The sequence below is a fragment of the Notolepis coatsorum genome, assembly GCF_963971535.1.
Source record: "Notolepis coatsorum genome assembly, chromosome: 1".
Classification (NCBI taxonomy): domain Eukaryota; kingdom Metazoa; phylum Chordata; class Actinopteri; order Aulopiformes; family Paralepididae; genus Notolepis; species Notolepis coatsorum.
In genome coordinates, this window is record NC_140165.1 from 160554974 (window position 1) to 160579528 (window position 24555).

Sequence of the window (24555 nt, forward strand, 5' to 3'; positions counted from 1 at the left end):
TTGCTTCACATTTGTAAAAAACTATTATCATAGTATTAATATGGCTGATATTTATTTACCTTATTTACAGTCTGGAATGATTGTGCATAGTGTATTGTGTGTGATGACTTAATAAAACTACTACTACTACTACTATTTGTTGTAGTGAACTAGAAGGTGCCATGCCTATGAGCCGCCACTATGGGCAGAGTGAGTGAGTGAGTGAGTGAGTGAGTGAGTGAGTGAGTGAGTGAGTGAGTGAGTGAGTGAGTGAGTGAGTGAGTGAGTGAGTGAGTGAGTGAGTGAGTGAGTGAGTGAGTGAGTGAGTGAGTGAGTGAGTGAGTGAGTGAGTGAGTGAGACATTACCGGTTATAGAGGTGCAGCTCTTGTGGTTCCATTGAACCTCTTTTCATTCAGATATCCTCGATATCTTTGTCTTTTAATATTAGAGAATATGACATCTCATCCTAATAGTCAAACTCACTCTCTCACTTGCTATTTTGCTCTCTCTCTCTCCCCCTCTCTCTCTCTCTCTCTCTGACACATACACACATACCAGTACCTGCTCAGTAAGGCTAGTTTCCAGGCAAGGGCGCCCACCACAGAATGATGTGAATACAAGCACGTCACTTTGCTGCCGTGATCCACATCCCACAACTGAAGAAGAGTCAGAGAGAAAGACCTTGTCACGCCCCCAGCAAGACCACAAGTTACCACACGCCGTTTTAACCACTGATTCATACCGGTATATAGATGTATAAGAATGCATCAGTATATTATGTATATATCTCGTAAACTACATTTATATTGATTCAAATACTGGAATGTATAATCCTGTGATTTATTGTGGATATTTACTTACTGTTAATGCTTGTGTGTCTAGTTTTATGTCATGTCAAAAAAAAATTGTTCACAAAAAAAAAAAAAATGCATCAGTGTGAATGTTGAAATTTAACCGCATCAACCTGGGAAATTGATAAATGTGGGCCCAGTGGCCTTCATCAGAGCATGGAGGGAAATACAGGAGTCGGCAGGTGATTGGCTTACAGAGTCACATGGCAATGGACCTGTCTCAAACCCTGCCCTCTTTTCTTGATCCTCCAATCACAACTGTCGCTTACCTCGGACAAACCAAGTTTGTCCGAGGTAAGCGACAGTTGTGATTGGAGGATCAAGAAAAGGGGCAGGGTTTGAGACAGGTCTATTAAATACCTCCAATGACAAGTATTTCTTGACAATAGGCAAGGCAACTTCTGAGGAATTAGCAAGAGTGAGTTTACCTGCCCGGCAGAAATAGAGCGAACTCTGCATCACTTTTCAAGCCCAAGCACAACAAAGGTTTAGACAGACTCCCAGAGGCACCAGCGGCTTGAAGCTGAATGGACCTGTCTCAAACCCTGCCCCTTTTCTTGATCCTCCAATCACAACTGTCGCTTACCTCGGACAAACTTGGTTTGTCCGAGGTAAGCGACAGTTGTGATTGGAGGATCAAGAAAAGAGGGCAGGGTTTGAGATAGGTCTATTAAGGTGATTGGCAGGTTTTGCACATTGATTGTATCTTTTGACGAGGAATGCGGTGGTGGTCTTAGTTTTCTGATGCGATCATGGGAACACCACTTGATGGGCCAATAATATCTGATTGGTTATTGATGCAGGGAGCTGATGTTTTTGCCCAATCAGATGTTTTTGGCCTGCCCAAGTAGTGTCAGAAAACGAAGACCACCATCATGTTTGTGGCTTCATGATAATGCTTAGCTCTGGCATATTCCATGTTCCCTGTGCGAATGGCTCTTTTATCTCGATTTTTTTTGTCAGAGTGCTCTCTTTTGTTTATCCATATAGATAGTGATGTTGTGTTACAAAATCTCCTTTATTGCCTATATTTATTGTCTTCCTATTACCCTGCCCATGCCTGTCCCTCCCCCCTTCCCCGTGTTGCTATGACACCTGGATTTCCCCAAAGGGATCTATAAAGGAATATCTTATCTTATCTTATTTATGAATTGTTTTATAGGAAACCTCTCACCAGTGTGTGTATGGGTGAAATACATTAGTGGCATTGTTACAATGACAGCATTGCATTCTGCATCTGAAGTTTAATTAAGTGAAGCCAAGTGTGATTAGGTTTGGTAGGTTGTGTACAAGGTTGTGTCTGATTGTTGGTGCGTGACAGAATGATAGAAGTGGGGGGCTTTGGCCTGCAGTGATGGTTCCGCCGTGTTTGTCGACCATTTTCTGGATTTTCTAGTGACAATGATTAAAATCATATATGAAAAACTGAAAAATAATAACATTTACAACTGAATTCAATGACTGCCAGCAGAAATTCCAGGACATGGTCGACAAACACTGGCACATCCTAAATGCAGAACCATCACAGCATGATCGCCAAGTCCCCCTCTCACCTGGCTTCACTTAAAAGGAAACTTCAGATGCTGAAAATGCAGCCATTGTAACAATACCAATAATGTCAAGTATTTCACCCATACACACAATGGTGAGAGGTTTCCTATAAAACAAATTAATTGCAACACAACATCAGTAACAGTAATCTATATGCTTACATGCGTATGTTGGACAAACAAAGACTCAAACAGATCAGGGAACACAAGCCAGCCATTCGCTCAGGGAACACAAGCCAGCCATTCGCACAGGGAACATAAGCCAGCCATTCACACAGAGAACAAACGCCAGCCATTCGCACAGGGAACACAAGCCAGCCATTCACACAGGGAACATGGGATATGCCACAGGTGAGCATTATCATGAAGCCAACCATGACAGCCACTCTGACCTTTATCGCATTTGCAACATGTAACTCCTGCAGCCAGAGGGGGTGACCTGCAAAAACAACTCTCTCAGAGAGACTTCAACACTCAACTCAACACAATGATACCTGCTGGAATAAATCACAATTTTAGTTTCAAATGCTTCCCCTGAACAAACTTCAAAATATAGAAACAAAGAATGTATATCACATAACATATAACCTATAACATTGTACCAGGCCCGGACTGGCCATCGGGAGCACCGGGAGTTTTCCCGGTGGCCTGGCCTGCACAGATAAAAAAAATAAAAAATTATATATAAAAAAATTTATATATATTTTTTTATTATAATTTTTTAATTTCTTTGCCAGACCATTGTTTCTAGTTGTGGCGGCGGCGCTGCGCGATAGTTAGATAACCTAGGTAGGTGGGGAACAACCAGGATTTCACTGTCTGCGACAGAGTTGGAGAACTATCTGACTTCTCTCCCTCCACGCGGATCACACACACACAATGTAACCTCGTTCCCAGCTTTATCTCGAGAGATAAAGCCTGGTAAAGCACTACGGCCGAAAGTGGGAATCAGGTAGGAAGTCCCGCCCTGAAATCACGACACGGTGCTCATGGGAATGTATTCCCCCCAGAAACAACCTCGTTATCGCCTCCCTCGACAGGCTGACAGACCTGCTTGTTGTTTGTTTAGCTGGGGACTATAAACGGATCAGGGGGTGCCCGGAAACCGGAAAGCCTGTAGCCGGTATTTCTGTATTTCCGATTCACATTTTAGGAGGCATAGCTTTACCAGCCTACACACAATGGAGCTGTGCTGCCGCTTGTGATTGGTGGAGGCGGGACCAGGCGATACAACTGATTGACAGCGGAGGCGGCGAATGGAATGGCAGATGGCACATCCACTTTTCTGAAAGGAGTTGTTAAATCTGACATTACAAAAAACAATATGTGGTGGTTATGATTGGGGCTGAAGTTGAATAAACAATTTATGAAAGAGAAAGTCAAAATAATTCAAAGATAATTCAAAGATTACACACCTTTGCCACATTGGCTACAAACATAATCACTGCAAAGTTATCAAAAAAATAAGAATCTGATCAGACACAAGGGTTAAGTTGTTGTTCCCTTTCTAATTTCCTCAAAAACATCTAGTCTAGTTAATGTGATCAATATTATTTGACAATTGATGCTTTTTGTTGGAAATTTCAGTCAGTGAGCTCATACTTTGAGCTCATTTTATAGTTAAAATGATTGAGACAACGCAATGAATGAATGAATGAATGAATGAAAACTTTATTAACAGATTGCAGAATGGGTACAGTACAGTACAGCTCAATACATACAATTGTTAAGGGGATGCAGACCAGAGAAAGACTTTCATCTTGTTTACATCAGGGTCCCCCATTTTCAATTCATCGTAACATATATGACATACATGACATACAGATAGACAGTACTGCTACATCTATACATTTATGACATACCAGATTTGCAATTACAGTACTGTTTGTGATACAAAAAGAGTCCAGAAAGAAAAGAGTATATACATTAGGCGTAGAAACTGTACATTGGATTGGGTAGGTGGGGGTGGGGGGGGACTGTACATTGGAGGTGGTTGGGGGGGGGGGGGGGTTGGGTAGGAGGGGTGGGTGGGGACTGTACATTGGAGGTGGTTGGGTGGGTGGGGGGGGGGGGGTTGGGTAAGAGTGGGGGGGGGGGGTTGGGTAGGAGTGGGGGGGGGGGTTGGGTAGGAGGGGTGGGTGGGGGACACTGTACAACTGTACAAACAACACTGTACATTGGATTATTGACAAGACCATACTTGGTAATTTACTGTACATTGGAGGGGGTTGTGTTCGGACATTTACAGGGGCCAGTTTCGAGTTGCAGTCTCCCTTAGGTGTTTTTTGAGAGTGTTTTTGAAAGTGGGTAGTGATTCACATTCCTTTACAGCTTTGGGTCTTCTGTCTTCGTTGTGCATGCATGCGTGTGCTCACCACACGCGATACATGTGTCACTATTCTGGAAGTGGCTACTGTTATTATAGTATTGTAATTAAAGGTCTGTTATTTAATGTTTGTGTAAAGGGCTATTTTAACTGTTGATGGGTAGTGCATCAGTAAAGTGAATATGGTATTGTGCTCTTGCTCTGTTTGAATAGGTGGAGAGAGTGGTTAACTGTATTATAATAGTAAATAGAAAAATATGTTGTGCTCTTGCTTTTTTCTTTTTGAAGGTGGAGAGAGTAGCATTGCTAGTGCCACAACAGTTTTATTTGAGGTCCATAACAGTACATTGTACTACTAAGCAATTGTTGGCTCATTAGTTTAACCCCCCGCTTAAAAAGTGGCCTGATTGGGGCTATATTTCGCGCTATATCTCCCGGTATGAATTATTTCCCCAGTCCGGCCCTGCATTGTACTATAATCCTGTGTACCTTTTGTGCTACACATAAAGTTCAGGTCCGTTTGACGTAAGACCTTAAACATCTTGTTCCACAGACTCATAGTGGTTTCCTGTCTTTGTACTGACAGTCTGACACTGCACACAGAGTCAAGAGTTCATTGTGGGTTAAGAAGGCAAGTTGCGTTTTCCTTTGTGGTGGTTTAAGGCTGGGTGTGTACGTAACAACCAATGTATAAATATATGTACCCAATAAACATCAGAGCGACCTGTGAACCTGCCTTGGTGTGACTTTGTTATCCAAACTGCTTTTGAGTAAAACCATCGATTGATGAACTGCTGCCGCTGGTCTGCGGATCAATCATAACCACACAAATTCATAACAGAACTTTTAAAACATATGGTATTAGCCATTTCCCTTGTTTTTAGTCATTGTCATATAGTCAAGAAATGATGCGTATGGGACATCAGGGAGTTAATTGCCATGTGACTCTGTAAGCCAATCACCTGCTGTATACAAAGGACATGACTTCCATTTTCCTCCATGCTCTGAGGAAGGCCACTGGGCCACTTATTTCGATAAAGATTTGATAAATGGCCAAAATAGATGAGTGAAATTGAGATCAGTCAACCTTTTCCTGAAGATCTATATGTGTGCTGCATTTTTACCTTTGGGTATTCAACGTTGAGCCTTACAACCTTTCTATATGAGAATTGCCCTGTGACTGGCAATATCATTCACCCAATCAGTCATTCCTCTCTGTTGTTCACACACGGTTAGCCACTCTGCCCCTAGTGGCGACTCACAGAATGCGCTGTGTGTCCTTGTTACCTGTGCAGCGCTAACGTAGTGTGGAGAGAGGTGCGGCTACACGAGATACCTTACCTGTATCTCTCCTCCCCGCGTGGCGATACTGAGAGTTCTCCCGTCTCGACTCCAGCGAAGAGATGAGACGGTCTGCTGCTGGTGGCGAACCCGGCGTCCCGGTGGTGCCAGCGTGTGCGTCAGCGTCTTTCTTTGACGCAGGTCTCCCTCCATGACGTGTGTCTCAGAATTCCAAAGGTAAACTGAAGAGCCCAGCGCTAGCGCTACCGTACCGTTACAACTGAGGTCTAGAAGGTTTGTGTCTGTGGGGAAAACAGACAAAGGGATTTAGTTGCTTCTGTTCCAGAAGAGCGGCTAGAAGGCACCACAGGGCTAAAAGGAAATTGTTATTTTCTCTGAGAAAGATGAGCAGGAATGGGGAGGAAATACAAATGTAGGCCTATTAAAGCATTGATATAGATTAAAGCATTGATATAGATTAGCCTCATACTAGTTAAAGTATTTATATAGATTAGTCTCATACTGGTTAAAGCATTGATATAGATTAGTCTCATACTGGTTAAATAATTTATATAGATTAGCCTCATACTGGAGGGAGGTTTGGGCGGAGCTAGGCGATCATGGAGTAGACGTGTTTCACGTGAGCTCCCTTCTACAGTGCGAAATATACTTTTCTCCCCATTAGTCTTCATTTTATTTTTATTTGTTTTTTGTCTGCTTGTTGAGTCGTCGAGTTTCAACTACTGTCGTCGACTTTTTTCAACTTTCTGCGATGTCGGTGGTGGAGACCAGATCCATGAGCGCCCCAGCCAGCAAACTGCCACCGGGCCTGGCCGCGCCGTCGCCCGCTATCAGTGAGATAAGCGAAGCTGTGCTCTCGGTCATGACCAAGCTCCATGCAGACTTTGAGACACGCTTCGCTGAAACACAAAGAAAAGTGGCGGTGGATTTTTGTGATAACCTTCATCGAGAGATATCAGAGGAAATTAGGTTGGCGGTCGACCCGTTGAAAGACAAGATGGAGTCGCTGCACGTTGTCTCCTCGGCTAATGCTAACGAACTAACCACGCTAACGACAGAGGTCTCATTACAAGGCGAGAGGATGGCGGGTCTGGAGACCTCCCTGCTGGCTAGGCAGGCTGAAGTTGCCAAACTACAGTCGGTAATTGTGGAAATGCAGTCCCGGGAGAGACGCTACAACATCAGGATTGTTGGAGTACCGGAGGGCAACGAGGGAGGCCGTCTCTCTGAGACCATGCCGGAATTGCTGCAGGAAATACTGGGGAAAGATGTCCTCCCCACCCCTCCCGTATGTGAGTCGGCCTACAGAGCGGGCAGGACCAGTCCTGGAGTGAACAAGGAGCCGAGGCCCATCATTGTCAAGCTGAACAGGCTTCAGCAGAGGGAACTCATCATGCGGTCGGCCCGTGCCAGAAGGGGTAAACTAAGGCTTGGCGATCACAAAGTGGTCATTTTCGAAGATTTTACGCCGGAGGTTCAAGCACAGAGAGGCGAATACAAAGTGGTCATGTCCAGGCTATGGAAACTAGGCCTGAGGCCCACACTATTCGCTCCTGCGAAATTATCTGTGCTGGTTAAGGACGATGATCGGCGTTCATTTTGGTCGCTGGCTAAAGCGGATTATCTCAAGGGGATAGCCGAGACTGTAGCTTGATATCTATGTCGGGTGAGTGACTTGGCGATGTGGGCCTGAATACATTGATAGGGCCGACTACTCACAAATGCTTGCTGTCATGCCCAGACATGCTAACTGTCCACTGCCCATCCAAACTAGCGGGGCTTCCCAATGACTTCTGTTACTTGCTAATGCTGACCTCATGGTCGTACTTGTGTATCGCCTCTATGAAAACTAGCGAGCTAGCTGAACAATGTACATAACAGATTCTAACGTGCTATCCGGATTCATCACTAGCTTACGCGCTAGCCTCGGGCTAGCTAGCGGGCTGCGTCTATCGTCTGCGCCGAGGCATTCGAGACCCGTTAATGTTTACGTATTTTGGTTGTTGTTGCTGTTTAAGTGACATCGGTTTGCACAATTCAACGGTGATCGGGTCCTTAACTAACTTCTTGTATGCTTTTATTTTTATATCCAGGCTGTTTTGAGCTTTGGGCTCCAGTAGGAGAAGATCGGTTGAATATATATATATACAATATATGATAACAGGTTGTGTCAGGTATTGCTTATTACTATCCCCGGGTTAATGAAGGTGTTTAATTCTATTCTTACATAGGTTATGTCATTCCAGCCGTTGTGCCTGATCAGAGGGGCTGTTACATGTGTGCACTTTGACCATAACCCCCTTTTTTCCCTTTCTTCTTATTGTCGATGTTTAAATGACATCTGTTTGCGCAATTTACCTGTGATCCCATCCTGCCTTAGCTGGTATGCTTTAATTTAATTTAGTTTTGAATTTTCCTTTATCCATTTATGCTATAACATTGCAACATTAATACGCAGACTCTGAAGTAGATGGTTACAGGGTTGATGTTGAGTTATTATATAATAATGGCTATTTTTTCCATTATAGTTGTCTCATGTTAGGGCCAAGGCTCACGGTGGTTTTCGACCGATATCTTTTTTTTTTTTTTTTTTTTTACTTTGACCAGTCAGCTGGTTCTTTTCGCGTTTATCGCTTTTTCTGGTCAAGTATGACCGACAGAAACAGGTTGAATGGGGGTATAGATGGGGGGAAAGACACTCTGAGAAAGTACGGCTTGTCCGGGAGTCGAACTCGCTACCCCAGATCCGTGACCCGCACGGTTGTCCCCGACGCCGAAATAGCGTTCGAGGTACGCGGTGAGCTACTGGAGCTCCCCTCGACCGATATCTTTATTGAATTTAATTTTAATTTTAATTTGTGTTTATTGGACTAGTGGGGGTTTAATCAGGGGTTTATCTAGAGGGGGGTCGGAGTGGAGAGCGTTTTATTGGATCCATGACTCCAGTGGGAAATGATAGGAAGATGACCATCCTTAGTGGATGGGGCATAGGGAGGGGATTGGAGAGTGGGTATAGGAGGGTTTATAATAGGACGGGTGGGTTAGGGTTTAGAGTAGAAGGAGGGGGGGTTGTAACTGGGGTGGTATTTTTCTGTGTTTTATGTACTGTTGTCTTATATGTGTGTAATTGTTCCTCCTCTGAACTCCTGGGATTGACCGTCTGGGCCCGCCTGGATCAGCGCCTCTGTACTCAGCCTGGCTGCACTGGTATGTTCTCTACGCATTTAGACAAACTCGACCATGGCTAAATTGAATATTTTAATTTGGAACACGGGGGGTCTTAACACCCCACACAAGCGTGCCAGTGTCCTTTGGTTATTGAAGAGAAGAAATATTGACATTGCTCTCCTTAGTGAGACGCATTTATTGGTGGGTGATGTGTCAAGGCTAGCAAATCGACAATATCACGTTATCTCCTCATCCTCAGCCGATGATAAGACGAAAGGAGTCGTCATAGTTACAAGACGTAACCTTGATATCAAAGTCCTGGATGTGTGGTCGGACACGGAGGGAAGGATTACTATGGCAAAAGTTGAGTTCTCTCATAGGAAGATGGCAATAATAGCATTGTATGCTCCTAACACATTTGATTCAGCGTTCTATAATACAATCACAAAGAATATGTTGGAACTTACTGGATACGCTCTCATTGTGGGTGGCGACTTTAATGCGTGCTGGGATGCGGAGATGGATAGGTCCGGGTCCTCTGAAACATGCGACCAAAAACGGTCCTCTAAGGCCCTCAGGATGTGGGCCCAGGACACGGGGCTCGCAGACCTATGGCGCTTATCCAATCCCACCCTCAAGGATTACTCTCACCTGTCTGCCAGACACAAAACCTTCTCTCGAATAGACTATGCATTCGCATCCCCTAATATGTTTGATAGTTTTGACGTCTCATTGGTTCCCCTGGCTCTCTCGGACCACAAGGGGATTTTCCTTGTGGCAACATTTGGCAGGCTCTCCATGAGAGCTCCCAGGTGGCGTTTTAACTCAACCTTATTAAAGAATAATGATTTCTGTTCTGAGTTCAGGAGTAAACTAGCTGAATTCTTGCAGATCAATGTTGGCACGGTCGATGACCCCAGGGTCCTATGGAACGCACTGAAAGGATTTATCAGGGGTCATGTCACACTTTTCGCCTCCAATTTGCGTAAATCCCGGTCAAAAAAACTAGAAGGACTGGAAACATTATATGCGGACCTATACGCATCTTTGCAAACTAACTATAGTGAACGACTAAACACACAACGTAAGATAGTCAAGAAGGAAATAAACTCCATACTTAAACAACAGTCTGAGTTCTTGATACATAGGACAAGGCAAAATTACTACTTTCACGGCTCCAGGCCTAGCCATCTATTGGCAATGAAAATACGCTCGAATGATCATTTCTCGGATATCCCCTCGATCAAGACGTGACAGGGTACAATCACTACTGATTCGAAAAAGATCAACGACACTTTTAAAGAGTTTTACTCACAGTTATATAGCTCAGAGGTTAATCTCGACGACTCTAAATTTGAATCGTTCATTGGCGGGCTTGAGATACCCCACATTTCTGAGGAAGAGGCTAAGGAACTGGGGAAACCGATCACTCTTATGGAACTAAGGGAGACGATTGCTGAAATGCAGAGGGGTAAGGCACCAGGCTGGGATGGTATTCCACCCGAGGTGTATTTAGCTTTCTGGGACCAACTGGGTCCATTGATGCTCGATATGATCAATTACGCTATCGAACAAGGGGAGTTCTCAAGAGATGTCAACATGGCGTTGATTTCTTTACTTCTCAAGAAGGACAAAGATCCCAATGATTGTGGTAGCTATAGGCCCTTGAGTCTTAAATCTCGGGCCGATTTAAAAGTGTTTGCCAAGGTGCTGGCCCGCCGCCTGCAGAGATTTATGACGGTATTGGTACACTGCGATCAAACTGGTTTTATCCCGGGGCGCCTGGCTGCAGATAATCTTAGGAGGCTGTTGCATGTAGTCGATAACAGTAAAGACAATACAGCTCCGTCCACTGTTCTGTCTTTGGATGCCATGAAGGCGTTTGACAGACTAGAATGGTCATACCTGTGGAAGGTACTTGAGGTCATGGGTCTTGGAAAGAATTTTATTCATATGATTAAAGTCCTGTATGCCTCGCCGTCGGCAATGATACTGACAGGCAAAAACTGTTCCACACTTTTCCCAGTCTCCAGATCTTCTAGACAGGGTTGTCCTCTGAGCCCAGGACTATTCGCGCTTTCCCTCGAACCATTGGCCCAATTTATTAGGCAATCGGAGGACATCGTCCCCATAATGATCAATAATACACCACACAAAATTGCTCTCTATGCGGATGACCTACTGATTTTTATGGATGACCCTTCCCGGTCGGCCACAAAATTATTGGGAATAATCGACGACTTTGGTCAATTGTCAGGCTTTAAGATTAACTGGAACAAATCAGCCTGCCTACCTCTTAATGAGCTGGCCAAGGCGGTGCGACTACCAGCTGATATCCCCATAGTGGAACATTTTAAATACTTAGGTATAGAGATATTCCCCACGCTGAGTCAAACTACTAAGTACAACTTCACGGGTACTTATGATAAAATACGCCAGGATCTAGACAGATGGTCGTCCCTTCCTAACTCCTTACAAGCCCGAGCTTCCATAATCAAAATGAACGTCCTGCCTAGGATACATTTTGTTAGCTCAATGCTCCCCCTGCCCCCTCCAATAGACCACTGGCGCAAGGTACAATCGATGGTATCTAAGTTTATCTGGAATAACAAACGCCCGAGAATCAAAAGAGCTACTACTCAACGTAGGAAACAAGATGGGGGCCTCGCAATCCCTGATTTTAAGCTTTATTTCTGGTCCTTTTCACTGAGACCTCTGATGTGCTGGCTAGACCCTGTAGATGCTGTATCTTGGCGCTCCTTAGAAGCGGCGGCGGTCTCACCGCTAAGATTGCAGGATGTGGTGTACTCCACTGTCTCTATTTCGAAATGCCGGCTGAGGTATGGACCGATCATAACTCACGTGATCCAAACGTGGCGTAATGTACAGAAGTCGTGTGGGGTTAAATGCCCATGGCACCTGGACTCTCCAATTTTTAATAACCAGCAATTACTTGTTGGGCACAAGCCAGTTAATATTCCTCAATGGCAGAGGAGGGGAGTTCATACTCTGGAGGATATTTATGATAAGAACGGCCTCCGTGCGTTTCAGGACTTAAGAGAATTTTATGATCTTCCCGGCGAGTCCTTCTTTCTTTACCTTCAACTAAGGTCAGCGCTGAGGGCGCATGGCGTGCCGTGGGCTCAAGCTTTGCACCCACACCCCTTCCTCAGGCTCATAGTGGACAGGTCGACCTCCAGAGGGTTTGTCTCAGACTTTTATACGCTCTTAATTCAATCCACGTATAAAGATTTATCATTGGATACAATCTGGCGTGTGGATATCCCGGAGTTGGACCCCGAGTTTGACTGGGATGATGTTTGGGCAAATGTGGCATTGTCTTCCCGCAACCCCAATCACCAGCAAATTAATTTTAATTATATTCATAGGACCTATCTTACACCTAGGAAGTTATTTGCTATGGGACTGATAACCGACTCTCGGTGCACTTTGTGCTCTCAAAAGGCCACTGGCACTTATATGCATATGTATTGGGATTGCCCACCAGTGGCCCGCGTCTGGAGGTCAATAACGGACAAACTTTCAGATCTGTGTGGCTTAACTATCCCATTCACAGCTGTTACGCTACTCCTGAACGATATAACAACACTACCCGCGTCCGTACAACTGAAAAGGGTTGTCCTAGCGGGCGTCACAGCAGCGAAGAAGCTAATAGCATTGAGGTGGAAGGAGCCTGAGAAGCTCACAGTGATTAACTGGTCCCTAACACTGTTGGATGTGATTTATCTTGAGATATCCACGGCGCGGGTGATTGGGGTAGGGCAGGCTGGGATTGACCTGTGGTTCGCAGCAGCTGAGAAGGTCAGGACCGCCGTGTGCGGCTGAGCGGGGTTGGGGTGCTTGTTCGGGGGAGTCCGGCGGTCTAATGGGAGGGGGAGGAGGGTCTGTCTTGTCTTTTGTTATGTCTTGAATTTAACTGGGGATTTTATTGGGGGGCAGCTATTTAGCTATTTCTTCACTATTTGGTCATTTATTAGATAGCCCCCCTTGAAACCTTGAAACCTTGACATTTTGAAATTTTGAAATTTAAAATTTAAAAAGGTTGAACTCTATTTTCTTTTCTTTTTGTCTTTATAATTTATAAATAGTTATTTCTGTATTATTATTGTTTTTGTTATTTTCCTGTGAAGTTCTGTGTATTGTGGTTGTGGTTAATGTGTTGTCTTGTTTCATGTAATTAATAATAAAAAAAAATTGATAAAAAAAAAGTATTGATATAGATTAGTGTCATACTGGTTAAAACATTGATATACATTAGTCTCATACTGGTTAAAGCATTGATATAGATTAGTCTCATACTGGTTAAAGCATTGATATAGATTAGTCTCATACTGGTAAAGTATTGATATAGATTAGTGTCATACTGGTTAAAGCATTGATATAGATTAGCCTCATACTGGTAAAGCATTGATATAGATTAGTGTCATACTGGTTAAAACATTGATATAGATTAGCCTCATACGGGTAAAGTATTGATATAGATTAGTGTCATACTAGTTAAAGTATTGATATAGATTTGTTACAGTTTGGGTAGGTGTGTTGGACCCAGGTGCAGTACAGAACAGAAACGACGAGAGACAGTTTGTTGATCGTCGAATTTGAGCACTGCTCCTTTAATTCAAGAAGCATCAGGATACGCACGTCACAGTGGACCAAAATAAAGGGGAAAAAAAGGGTCTCCAAAACACGCATATAGCAAAAACACATAAACTGAACTATATAATAAAGAGGGAAAACAAAGGGGAGAAAACACTGTCTCCAAAACGGGATACACGAAATGATAAACACGACAGACGGAATACACATCCGACAGCGATACTGCATACAGGCACGAAAACGAACAAGGAGCGATAAGGCTTTAGTATAAATGCATAGGATTACTTACGGCAAGGTTCAGCGATCGACTGACAATCTAAATGGTAACCAGGAAGAGCATATAAAGCCAACCTAACTAGACACACCAGGTACCAATGACTGCTATCAGGGCAGATAGACAGGTTAGGCCATCTCCACACGAATCCAGATATTTTGCAAAACGCAAATTTTCTTCCACGTTTGGGCCTTTCATCCACACGTAAGCGGTGTTTTCAGAAATGTAAACAGATATTTTCGAAAAAGCATTTGAAATTTTTCCAAAATATCGGTTCAGTGGATCCGTGTAGCCACTGTAAACGCGTAGTCTAGACTCTAGATAAACGATGGCGTCACAGCTCACTACGCATGCTCAGACTGTTGTTCTATGGTATTTTAGATATCGCCTATCGCCACCTACTGGCCAGGCATGCTTGTTGGAGCAATTTATATGCGTTTATGTGTTTGCGTCTGGATGGAGTTTTCTTTTTTAACGCTGTCAGCTTCCATTCATTTGTGAACCTCAGGAAGATTTGTGTCTCATATACAAAGGTACACAAGGTGTTTTGTTTACTATGGATGAATAACACAACACGTTGTAAACCTACAACACACAGGGTCATAGCATTTTCTCCATTCAGTTTTTAACAAAAGCATAGCGTATCCTACATTCACTTACAGTAGTCATTCCGCAGTGAGGGAGCAGCCAACGTTATCACTGGCTTGTCTGGTGAACCCATGGAAGCCTTATTCAGGACAGCGAGCGGCCGGAGATCCGTGTCTACAAGGCAAGAACACAAAAGAAAAACATACAAATCAATACTACTTTGCATTGCTGCAGTTTAAGATTGAGTTTTAATTTCAGTATTTTGACTGAACCTTTTATTGGTCATTTTAGTCAGAATAACAAGTGTGCTTTTAGTGATTTCTAGGTGTGTGGATGATGACACCGGCGGCTTCGCAGCTCAACAAGCTGTGCGAATGAGGAAGCAATAGAGGCCTTGCACAGAATGCATGGTGTCTTATTACTGGATCTTGTAAACAAGTCACGGTAGAACAGTAATACTGCTGCTTTTACCTACTCTACCACTGCACAGACATCAGGCATTTTCTTTTGAAACTGGTTACCAATGGTTACAGGCAAGAAAGAAAACTACGCGAACGTTCCCTGCGAGTGTCACAGGGTGTGACGTGTTCATGTGGAACTGAAGGAGCGAGGATATGTAAATATTGACTGACTAATAGAGGCAATAGGGATTGGCATTTTAGTCATTTTATCTGCATGCTGGGTATCCTTTTGGTTTGTTGTGTTGCTTCTGGGATTTGAAGAAAACTGTCACCTGTTTTATTGCAACACTACTATCACCAACATCTAAGAAGGGAGATCCCCCCTTGAACGGCCCTTCTAAGGTTTCTCTCCTCCACATTGCCTGTGGTGCATTTTTCCCTATTGCTAGGTTTTAGTGAGTTTGTCCTTACCTTCGCATGGGGTATGTCTGGGAGTGTTGCATTCATTTATTTTATTTATTTAAAATTGTTTGGACTTTATGGTGTTTTTGGTTTGTTCTTGATTTATTGTGATGTTTCTTCTTGACTTGTTTAAAGAAGACATGTCCGGCCCATGGGGACATGAACGTGTGTTGTCAGGCCTTACAAATAAATTTGATTTGTTGTGGGTTTTTCCAACCTGTGACACAAGGCCATGTGAATGCAAGCAAGTACAATACATACGAAATCATGCACAAACCAGCCAGTAAACCAACCAGCCAACCAACCAACCAATCAACCAACCAACCAATCAACCAACCAATCAATGGATGGACTTACAGAGCTGCTCCTGTCACAGGTGACATGGGGTCAGCTCCTTATTCTGTTTCCCCTTATTTATGTGTAGATTGTCCCCTCCATTGTTTGTACCTTCCCTTTCCCACCACCTTTGTTGGTTTTATGGATTGTGTATGTCTGCTAGCTAGCCTATTTTAGCCCTCCTCCGTGTGTATCCCCTTGTTCCCCTTTTTGGTTATATAACTTGGAACATCCAAGACAGCGTCTCTTTTTTTGTATTGCATTCCTTTGTTTGTAGAGTAGCGGTATTCCGGCACCAGTACAATTAACCATCCAATGTGTTCTACCCCTGTGGTCTGGTTTCTGACACTAAACGTCACGCCATTATTTTTGTGTTACTAACTCACATTAGCCTATGTAGCCTAGTGCCAGGTTTTGCAGGGCAGTATAGGGTTTTCAGCCGTCTCACACTACCACTGCCTGTCCTCCAGAGGACCCCCATACCCAACACCTCCATTTCAGCGGCTGTCTCCCTCCACTCAAAAGGGGACATTGCCCCATTTTGTAATTTGTAATTTGGTGTAAAATAAAGTGTTGTTTCTATTTTCTATCCGTTGTGGCTGTGTACTCTGCTGGGAACCTACTACGGCCATCCCTGGTTTGATTGCCTCGACCGGTGACACTCCCTCTGAGTAACCTAAAAACACATTTTGGGCAGCAAAACCTTTTCAGTTCCCATGCTAACGTCATATATTATATACTTTAAAGTGAAGCAGTCATATGCCCAGAGGTGGTGTGGTTAAGACAGCTACCCCTGTTGGTAGGAGGTTGAATCCCGCCAGAGCCCTATCTCCTGTGTCTCCCTTATTCTCCCTTTCAAGAAAAAAAATAACTGGTTTCCGGTGAATTAACTATTTGTGTGTGTGAGACACTGTCTACAATGACTTGTAGACATTAATTTAATTTCAGAATGCAGTTATCACATAACAACACAATGACCAAAGAGAAAGAATCTTTCATACTGTACCGAAATTGTTGTTTTCTTGTCTTGCAGCTGTCCACACCCAGTTCTGCAAGTTAACAAACTCTTGTCAGTTAAAATGTCTATCAAAACTCAATAACTCCATCATTGTGTTTAAAGGTCCCCTGTCTTATAAATTGCGTTTTCCAGTGTTTAGCATTGTTTTCTAGCAATGTGGGGTTGTATCAAAAATGTCTGTGTCTCAGATTCTCATTTTGGCGGATTACTCCAATTCAGATGAGACAAGATCCTCCCCCACTGAACTAAGCCATTCTGATTTGACTGTTTTGCTGACGTGAATAAGGCTGATCTGCATTATCTCACCCCCTGGTTGTAGTCACCGCCCACAATCAACAATTCGCTCAACAATGGAGCAGTGGGAATAATGCGGAAGCGGTTTCCCTGTCCCTGACTCTCCCTCTCTCTATCTCTCCACCTGCATTTTTACACACAAACACGAGTCGAGCCGATCACACAGCGCACATGCACACGCGCGCTCACGTCCCTGTGCCTGACTCTCCCTCTCTCTATCTCTCCACCTGCATTTTTACACACAAACACGAGTCGAGCCGCTCACACAGCGCAAATGCACACGCGCGCTCACGTCCCTGTGCCTGACTCTCCCTCTCTCTATCTCTCCACCTGCATTTTTACACACAATCGCGAGTCAAGCCGCTCACACACGCGTGCTCACGGAGCGATCTCTCCTCTCTCTCTCGCTCGCTCGTTCTCTCTCTCGCTCTCTCTTGTATGCATCACGCTGTGTGGGTGACTGTCACTCAAAGCGCTTTGCGAGTATGGGCGGAGCCCAGCCCAAAACAGCTTGAAATCTTGAAGTGGAGAAATGCTGCTTTAGAGTACTTGATTAGAAATACAAAACAATGCCTTTTTTTGAAAATAAACCTTACAGATGTTCCATAGACTCACAGGAATTGTGTAAAATTGCCCAAATAGTGAAAGGAATAGCATAACAGGGGACCTTTAATTTTATTTTCCAAAAGGATCTCGCAAAACACACACAAGACTTTGCATAATGTTGTGATTATGTTTACCCAAATATGAAAGATACTGTCTTTTAAGATAAATATACAGTATACGGCGTGACCCTGCGTTCTGACCTCTGACCTCTCTTATGAAAAACATGTGTGTGTGGGGAGGACTGTGTGTACGTGTAACCAGGAGGGATATGAGGACTGTGTGTATGTGTAACCAGGAGGGATATGAGGACTGTGTGTATGTGTAACCAGGAGGGATATGAGGACTGTGTGTATGTGTAACCAGGAGGGATATGAGGACTGTGTGTATGTGTAACCAGGAGGGATATGAGGACTGTGTGTATGTGTAACCAGGAGGGATATGAGGACTGTGTGTATGTTTAACTAGGAGGGATATGAGGACTGTGTGTATGTGTAACTAGGAGGGATATGAGGACTGTGTGTATGTTTAACTAGGAGAGATATGAGGACTGTGTGTATGTGTAACTAGGAGGGATATGAGGACTGTGTGTATGTGTAACTAGGAGGGATATGAGGACTGTGTGTATGTGTAACTAGGAGGGATATGAGGACTGTGTGTATGTGTAACTAGGAGGGATATGAGGACTGTGTGTATGTGTAACTAGGAGGGATATGAGGACTGTGTGTATGTGTAACTAGGAGGGATATGAGGACTGTGTGTATGTGTAACTCGGAGGGATATGAGGACTGTGTGTATGTGTAACTAGGAGGGATATGAGGACTGTGTGTATGTGTAACTCGGAGAGATATGAGGACTGTGTGTATGTTTAACTAGGAAGGATATGAGGATAGACACATTTTAATTGCCTCATGTACAATAACAAAGTAATCTTCTATCTACAGAGATCTAAATAAACTACACTGGACTACTTTCAAGTGCCTTTAAATCAGAAGATCAGCATTACAAACCTGTTGTGGCACATTCAGTGCAGCGGGCAGACCTCCAGCTATCACGTGTTTCAGAGGTGTGATGGGTGGTGTGATGGGTGGTGTGACGGTGGAACAGTCGAACTTGTCAACCTCCACCACATCTGATGAGGGCATGACAACATGAATGCTGTTAAAGGAGCACTTCACCAAAAAACAGCGCTGATTTATTTTGCACATAATCTCACACACATCCAAACAGTTTTATACACGTATTTAGTTTGACAGTTATTGCGAGTGAATGACATCACTGGTGGCCATATTCAAACTAATTTACTCTCAATAACTGAAGAGAGGCCCCATTGACTTTGAATAATTTTATGGCTAACTAGCGACAACTATCCATCAGAACAGCATGGATTGTGGGAGGGAGGACTCTACCAATTGACAACATCACTGGTACAGTAAGTAGGAAATAGGGACTAGGGTTCAAATTCTGAACTTTAAGACTGCAGGAGTTAGTGAGCATGTTTCCAGAGGTATGGTATATACTGTGTGTGTGTGTGTGTGTGTGTGTGTGTGTGTGTGTGTGTGTGTGTGTGTGTGTGTGTGTGTGTGTGTGTGTGTGTGTGTGTGTGTGTGTGTGTGTGTGTGTGTGTGTGTGTGTGTGTGTGTGTGTGTGTGTGTGTGTGTGTGTGTGTGTGCGTGCATGCACATGACCGAATCACATGGAGATTCCAGAATCTTCTGTGAGAATAAAAACACCATGGAGACTTCCTTCTGTTTGTTGTTACTGACTGAATGCCCACTGCATCAGACTAGACTACACTGCTTCTGTTTATAGTTTGATTTACTGTAAGCCTAGGAAGCCTGGTAACAACAACGCTGTTAGACCAATGGAAAATATAACACACCTCGATTATGAAGTGGCAACTATCAGTCTCTCATTTAGGAATTTAAAAGCCCTATATTCGGCACAAAGTATTTAAAGGGGTAGTTGTGATTTTTGGAACCCTGGCCCTATTTCTTGCTCACCAATATACGTTTTCGGACAGTTCTGGGACTCCCTGGGAGGTACTAGCCCCTGGGGAGATCCCTCGAGAACTACATACCTTCAGGGATTTTTTTCTGTTTGCATTCGCACCCCCAATAGACTGGTTGAAGTGACGTAAGCCCACCCTGCTTCTGCCTTTCCTCCCCAGAGAGTGGAGACGAGTGGCTGGGCGTTGCGCAGATCAGACTAGACTGACATCTCCTGGTTGATAACAAGATGAGAGTGCTAAAATGGCAAATAGTGAACTATAAATATTTAACCTACAAATATGAGACTGTTCTGACAGCACACTATTGATATAACTAAAGAGATTTGCTGGGGGAAATGTTTTTAATTAATTTGATTGTTTGGAGTGAAATATTCTCTGCGTCCGTGTCCTTTCTCAGCACAACCCATTCTGTTCAGCGTACTAGCCGCGGATAGTTAGCCACCAAACAATGCAAGGTCAATGGGGTCAAGCTCTTGTTTGTACAAGCTGACTGAAGACAACTGAAATCTGCTCTGTGTGCACTGTGGAGTACATTTCAGTGAGCCTCAGTCAGCTTGTACAGACATGCGCTTGAACCCATTGACTTAGGTCGGTCGGTCGGTCGGTCGGTCGGTCGGTCGGTCGGTCGGTCGGTCGGTCGGTCGGTCGGTCGGTCGGTCGATCGATCGATCGATCGATCGATCGATAGATAGATAGATAGATAGATAGATAGATAGATAGATAGATAGATAGATAGATAGATAGATAGATAGATAGATAGATAGATAGATAGATAGATAGATAGATAGATAGATAGATAGATCCCCATCAACCTGGACCCCCTGCAATTTGCATACGGCCCCAACAGGTCCACGGAGGACGCCATAGCCCATGTGCTGCACACAGCAGCATCACACCTGGACAAGAGGCAGGGGAACTATGTGAGAATGCTATTCATCGACTACAGCTCAGCATTCAATACCATAGTCCCCTCCAAACTCATAGCCAAGCTCAGGGACCTGGGCTTGAACTATGACCTCTGCCAGTGGGTCTTGGACTTCCTGACGGGCAGACCCCAGGTGGTGAGAGCAGGCAACTGCACCTCCTCATCCATCACCCTCAACATAGGGGCCCCACAGGGCTGTGTTCAAATTTGCTGACGACACAGTAGTGGTGGGCCTGATCTCTGCAAACGACGAGAGGGCCTACCTGGAAGAGGTCAAAAAATTACAAAAAAAAAAAAAAAAAATGGGGGGGGGGGGGGGGGGGGCGGCGCAGTGGTGAATCTCGCCTAGGGCGCCAAATGTGCTAGGTCCGCCCCTGGCCCCAGGTGTGTGGCAGGTTGGACGCGCAGAGCCCCCGCTGTAATGGCGCCGTCAAGCGCGCTCTGCACTTCACACTCTGGAGCAGAAAAAGAAAAACCGTTATGGTGGTTACACCAATTTAATCACCGGGGACGCTGGCACTCCTTGGAGACCAAATAAATGCATTTGATTGGGCCAAATGCACGAGGTCGCGGCATAGAGCGACACAAACCGGGAAAATGTTCGCCACTACAACTTTAAAACCGACCATGTGGTTCAATCCACCTGCATTTCACTGTCCGTCGGATAGACTTCAACTGACAAAGATGCAAAGAGACAGACATGTGTTCGGTGCTATATGCCCCAACAAAATGGCCCGACTGGACAAAATAACTGGAGGAGACAAAAAGGTATAAGCTGTTTATTGTAACAATTTTACGCAGAATTCAAACAACGTGATTTGTTTATTCAATGTATTTTCTGACGTACGTACAGGGGAGGGCGATGCTGCCAAGGAGTAGCAGTCCAGTGACCGTGTACGCTGTTCCCTGCATAGTTGAACAGGGTATGTTGATACATATGGGTGATGCAGTAGCGGCGCCAGAGAATTGGCCTCGCGGGAGCTTTGGAGGGGCTGGATTGTTTATAGCAGGGGCTAATGAATTTTAATGCAACAAACAAAATACCGGCTAATATAGGCTAGGGGTCGGCTATTAGGTTTGGCCACGGGCCATATTTTCCACAAGCCGTTTCTTGGCGGGCCAGGATCAAAAACAATGGCTAATTTAATATACTGATATTGAAAAAAAATAAAAACGTTTTTCTCTGGTCTGCATCCCCTTAACAATTGTGTGTATTGCGCCGTACTGTATTGTACCCATTCTGCAATCTGTTTTTCATTCATTCATTCATGAACAGCAGATCAGCTGTTGCAGATCACCGCGGCGGGTGATGAACAGATCAGAATGCATGCAAACACGACTCACCATACCTTGTTTGTTGTTAAGTCCTCCAAAATCCCTGCTAATGTTTGAAACATGTCACATATCCACTCGCCGCCCTCCAATTCCAGATTGGCGTTGAATGCAGCAGCTACTTTATCTGCCAACTTGCCTCGTTGTTGTTGTTGTTGTTGTCGCCACATATTATGCAGAGAGGACGTCGGCTCGGCACGCAAGAATCACCGACCTGTTGCGATAAACCCGTATTTTATGTATGGCTTGTAGTGATTGTTAATGGTACATAATTCACCCACGGAACTATTGTTAGGAACAAGAGTTCCGCCCGGACATTATATGAGGTGGCACTACCTGCCACCACGAGTCAGAGTTCTGCACGCAACGTCGCCGTAGCATGTTGTATTTGTGTACTGAATAAAAGCTGTTCGCTCTACCGAGCTACCGTCTCCGACTCCCATCTCTCGGCACTACACTGGTGACCCTGACGTTGGTCTCGCTGAAGTATCAGGGACCGAACCGAACATGGCAAACGATGCCGTTATTATTCGATTGCCGGAGTTTTGGGAGCATTCTGCGGCGGCGTGGTTCGCGCAAGCGGAGGCGCAGTTCGCCCTACGAGGGGTTGACGACGACGCCGCGCGATATTACCACGTCGTCTCGAGCCTCGGGAGCACTACAGCGGCGAGGACGGTAGGCTTCATAACAGCTCCGCCTGCACGGAATAAATATGAGGCGTTTAAGACGCACCTACTCAGAATATTCGAGTTGTCGCCGTCTGAGCGGGCCCGACGCTTGTTGGATATACGTGGCTTGGGAGACAGCAAGCCGTCGGCGCATATGGAGATGATGCTGAACCTGCTGGGCGCCGAGCAGCCGAACTTTTTATTTAAAGAGCTGTTCCTCAGACACATGCCGCCACGGGTACAGACGGCACTAGCCAATACAAACATTGTGGATCCCCGTGCTCTGGCAGAGGAGGCAGATCGGTTCTACCTGGCCACTCGACACTTTACCCCAGGGCTAATAGCCTCGACTCGCGGTTACACGCCGCAGGGGGGAGGGGCGAGGAAGAACAGGAGCAGCGCTGCCGCGGGCCTGTGTTTTTACCACGCACGTTTCGGCGCCAGGGCGACAAGATGCCGTTCCCCTTGCACTTTCGGCATAACGCAGAAACGCAGACACCTGCGCCCAGTAGCAGCGGTGAGCGCAGGTATGTCGGACCGGCTGCTTTTCATTAGAGACACACTCTCCGGTTGCAAATTCCTCTGCGACACCGGAGCTCAGAGGAGCGTCCTGCCAGCTACGAAAGAGGACACCGCCGGCGATAATAGAGGTCCACGCCTGACGACCGCCAACGATACCCCTATCCGCACCTACGGTACAAGGACCGTGGAACTGTGTTTTGGGGGCCAGCGGTTCACGTGGGACTGCATCACGGCCGACATTTCGTTCCCACTACTGGGGGCAGATTTCCTGGGTGCACACGGTCTCCTCGTGGACATTAGACATGGCCGCCTAATAAATGCACAGACACGGGCTTCGTTGGCATGTGTCCGCGATGAGGCGACATACGGCGGCCTTCTTACAGCCTTCACCGACCACGAACCCCTCACGTTTTCTGAGTCAAGACACGTCGCCGAGAAGCCCAACGTCGTCATCGGAGCTGTACAGCCGGACCTCGACTACGTCAACAGGGGCTCGGAACAGGCCTCCGACCACGACATCCAGGCCCTCGGGACTGCAGATTCCAGGCTACGCCTGGAGGACGTCGCGATTGGTCACGCGGGTCCGACGCTGCTGGGTGACCTGTCCACCGGACACCCTAGCCCACAGGCCCCTGAGGACTGGCGAAGGCTCGCCTTTGAGGTGGGGTACAACCACCACAAGGTTGAACCCGCCCACGTAGACATTTCCCAGCCCTTAGAGCTGGCCCTCTCCCCCCGCCGAGGCCGTCCGCCGCTACCCCGGGACCCGCCAACGACGGAGCCGCCGTTGGCCTCGTCGACGTCTGGGCCCCCGGGTGTCGGGGAGGACACGGGCGCTTGCGCCGCCCCTACCTCCCCGACCCTGGCTTTCCGCACTCACCGTGGCCGGTTCATGCCCCCGGGCGCCGTGGAGGGCGCAATCGCTTGCACCGCGCCCCGGGTTGTCCGCTCACGCCGCGGCCGGGTCGTGGTCTCTCCCCGCCGTGGAGATTTTGACCATGGTTGAATTCTGGGGGGGCTTGTGTAGTGATTGTTAATGGTACATAATTCACCCACGGAACTATTGTTAGGAACAAGAGTTCCGCCCGGACATTATATGAGGTGGCACTACCTGCCACCACGAGTCAGAGTTCTGCACGCAACGTCGCCGTAGCATGTTGTATTTGTGTACTGAATAAAAGCTGTTCGCTCTACCGAGCTACCGTCTCCGACTCCCATCTCTCGGCACTACAGGCTCCTGTTTATTAAAAGAAGCGTTATATTTCCCCGAATCGTTCTTATTTATATCCAAAGATGTTTGTTTTGTTTTTTGAACTTGCACGCATCT

The 24555-nt window shown here is 45.6% G+C and overlaps 1 protein-coding gene across 1 annotated transcript in view; it reads right to left on the reverse strand.

Moving 5' to 3' along the window:
* The window catches only part of LOC311223289 (cell division cycle protein 20 homolog B-like), a gene marked incomplete at both ends in the record, with an annotated part of 42851 nt that extends 21233 nt beyond the window's left edge, over positions 1–21618 (reverse strand). Inside the window, 5 exons of the mRNA XM_084308082.1 lie at positions 542–636; positions 6049–6290; positions 14729–14830; positions 18813–18902; positions 21558–21618. Coding sequence (XP_084164208.1) covers positions 542–636; positions 6049–6290; positions 14729–14830; positions 18813–18902; positions 21558–21618 — 590 coding nt within the window. The remainder of the gene's footprint in view (positions 1–541; positions 637–6048; positions 6291–14728; positions 14831–18812; positions 18903–21557) is intronic.
* Positions 21619–24555: the final 2937 nt, after the last annotated feature.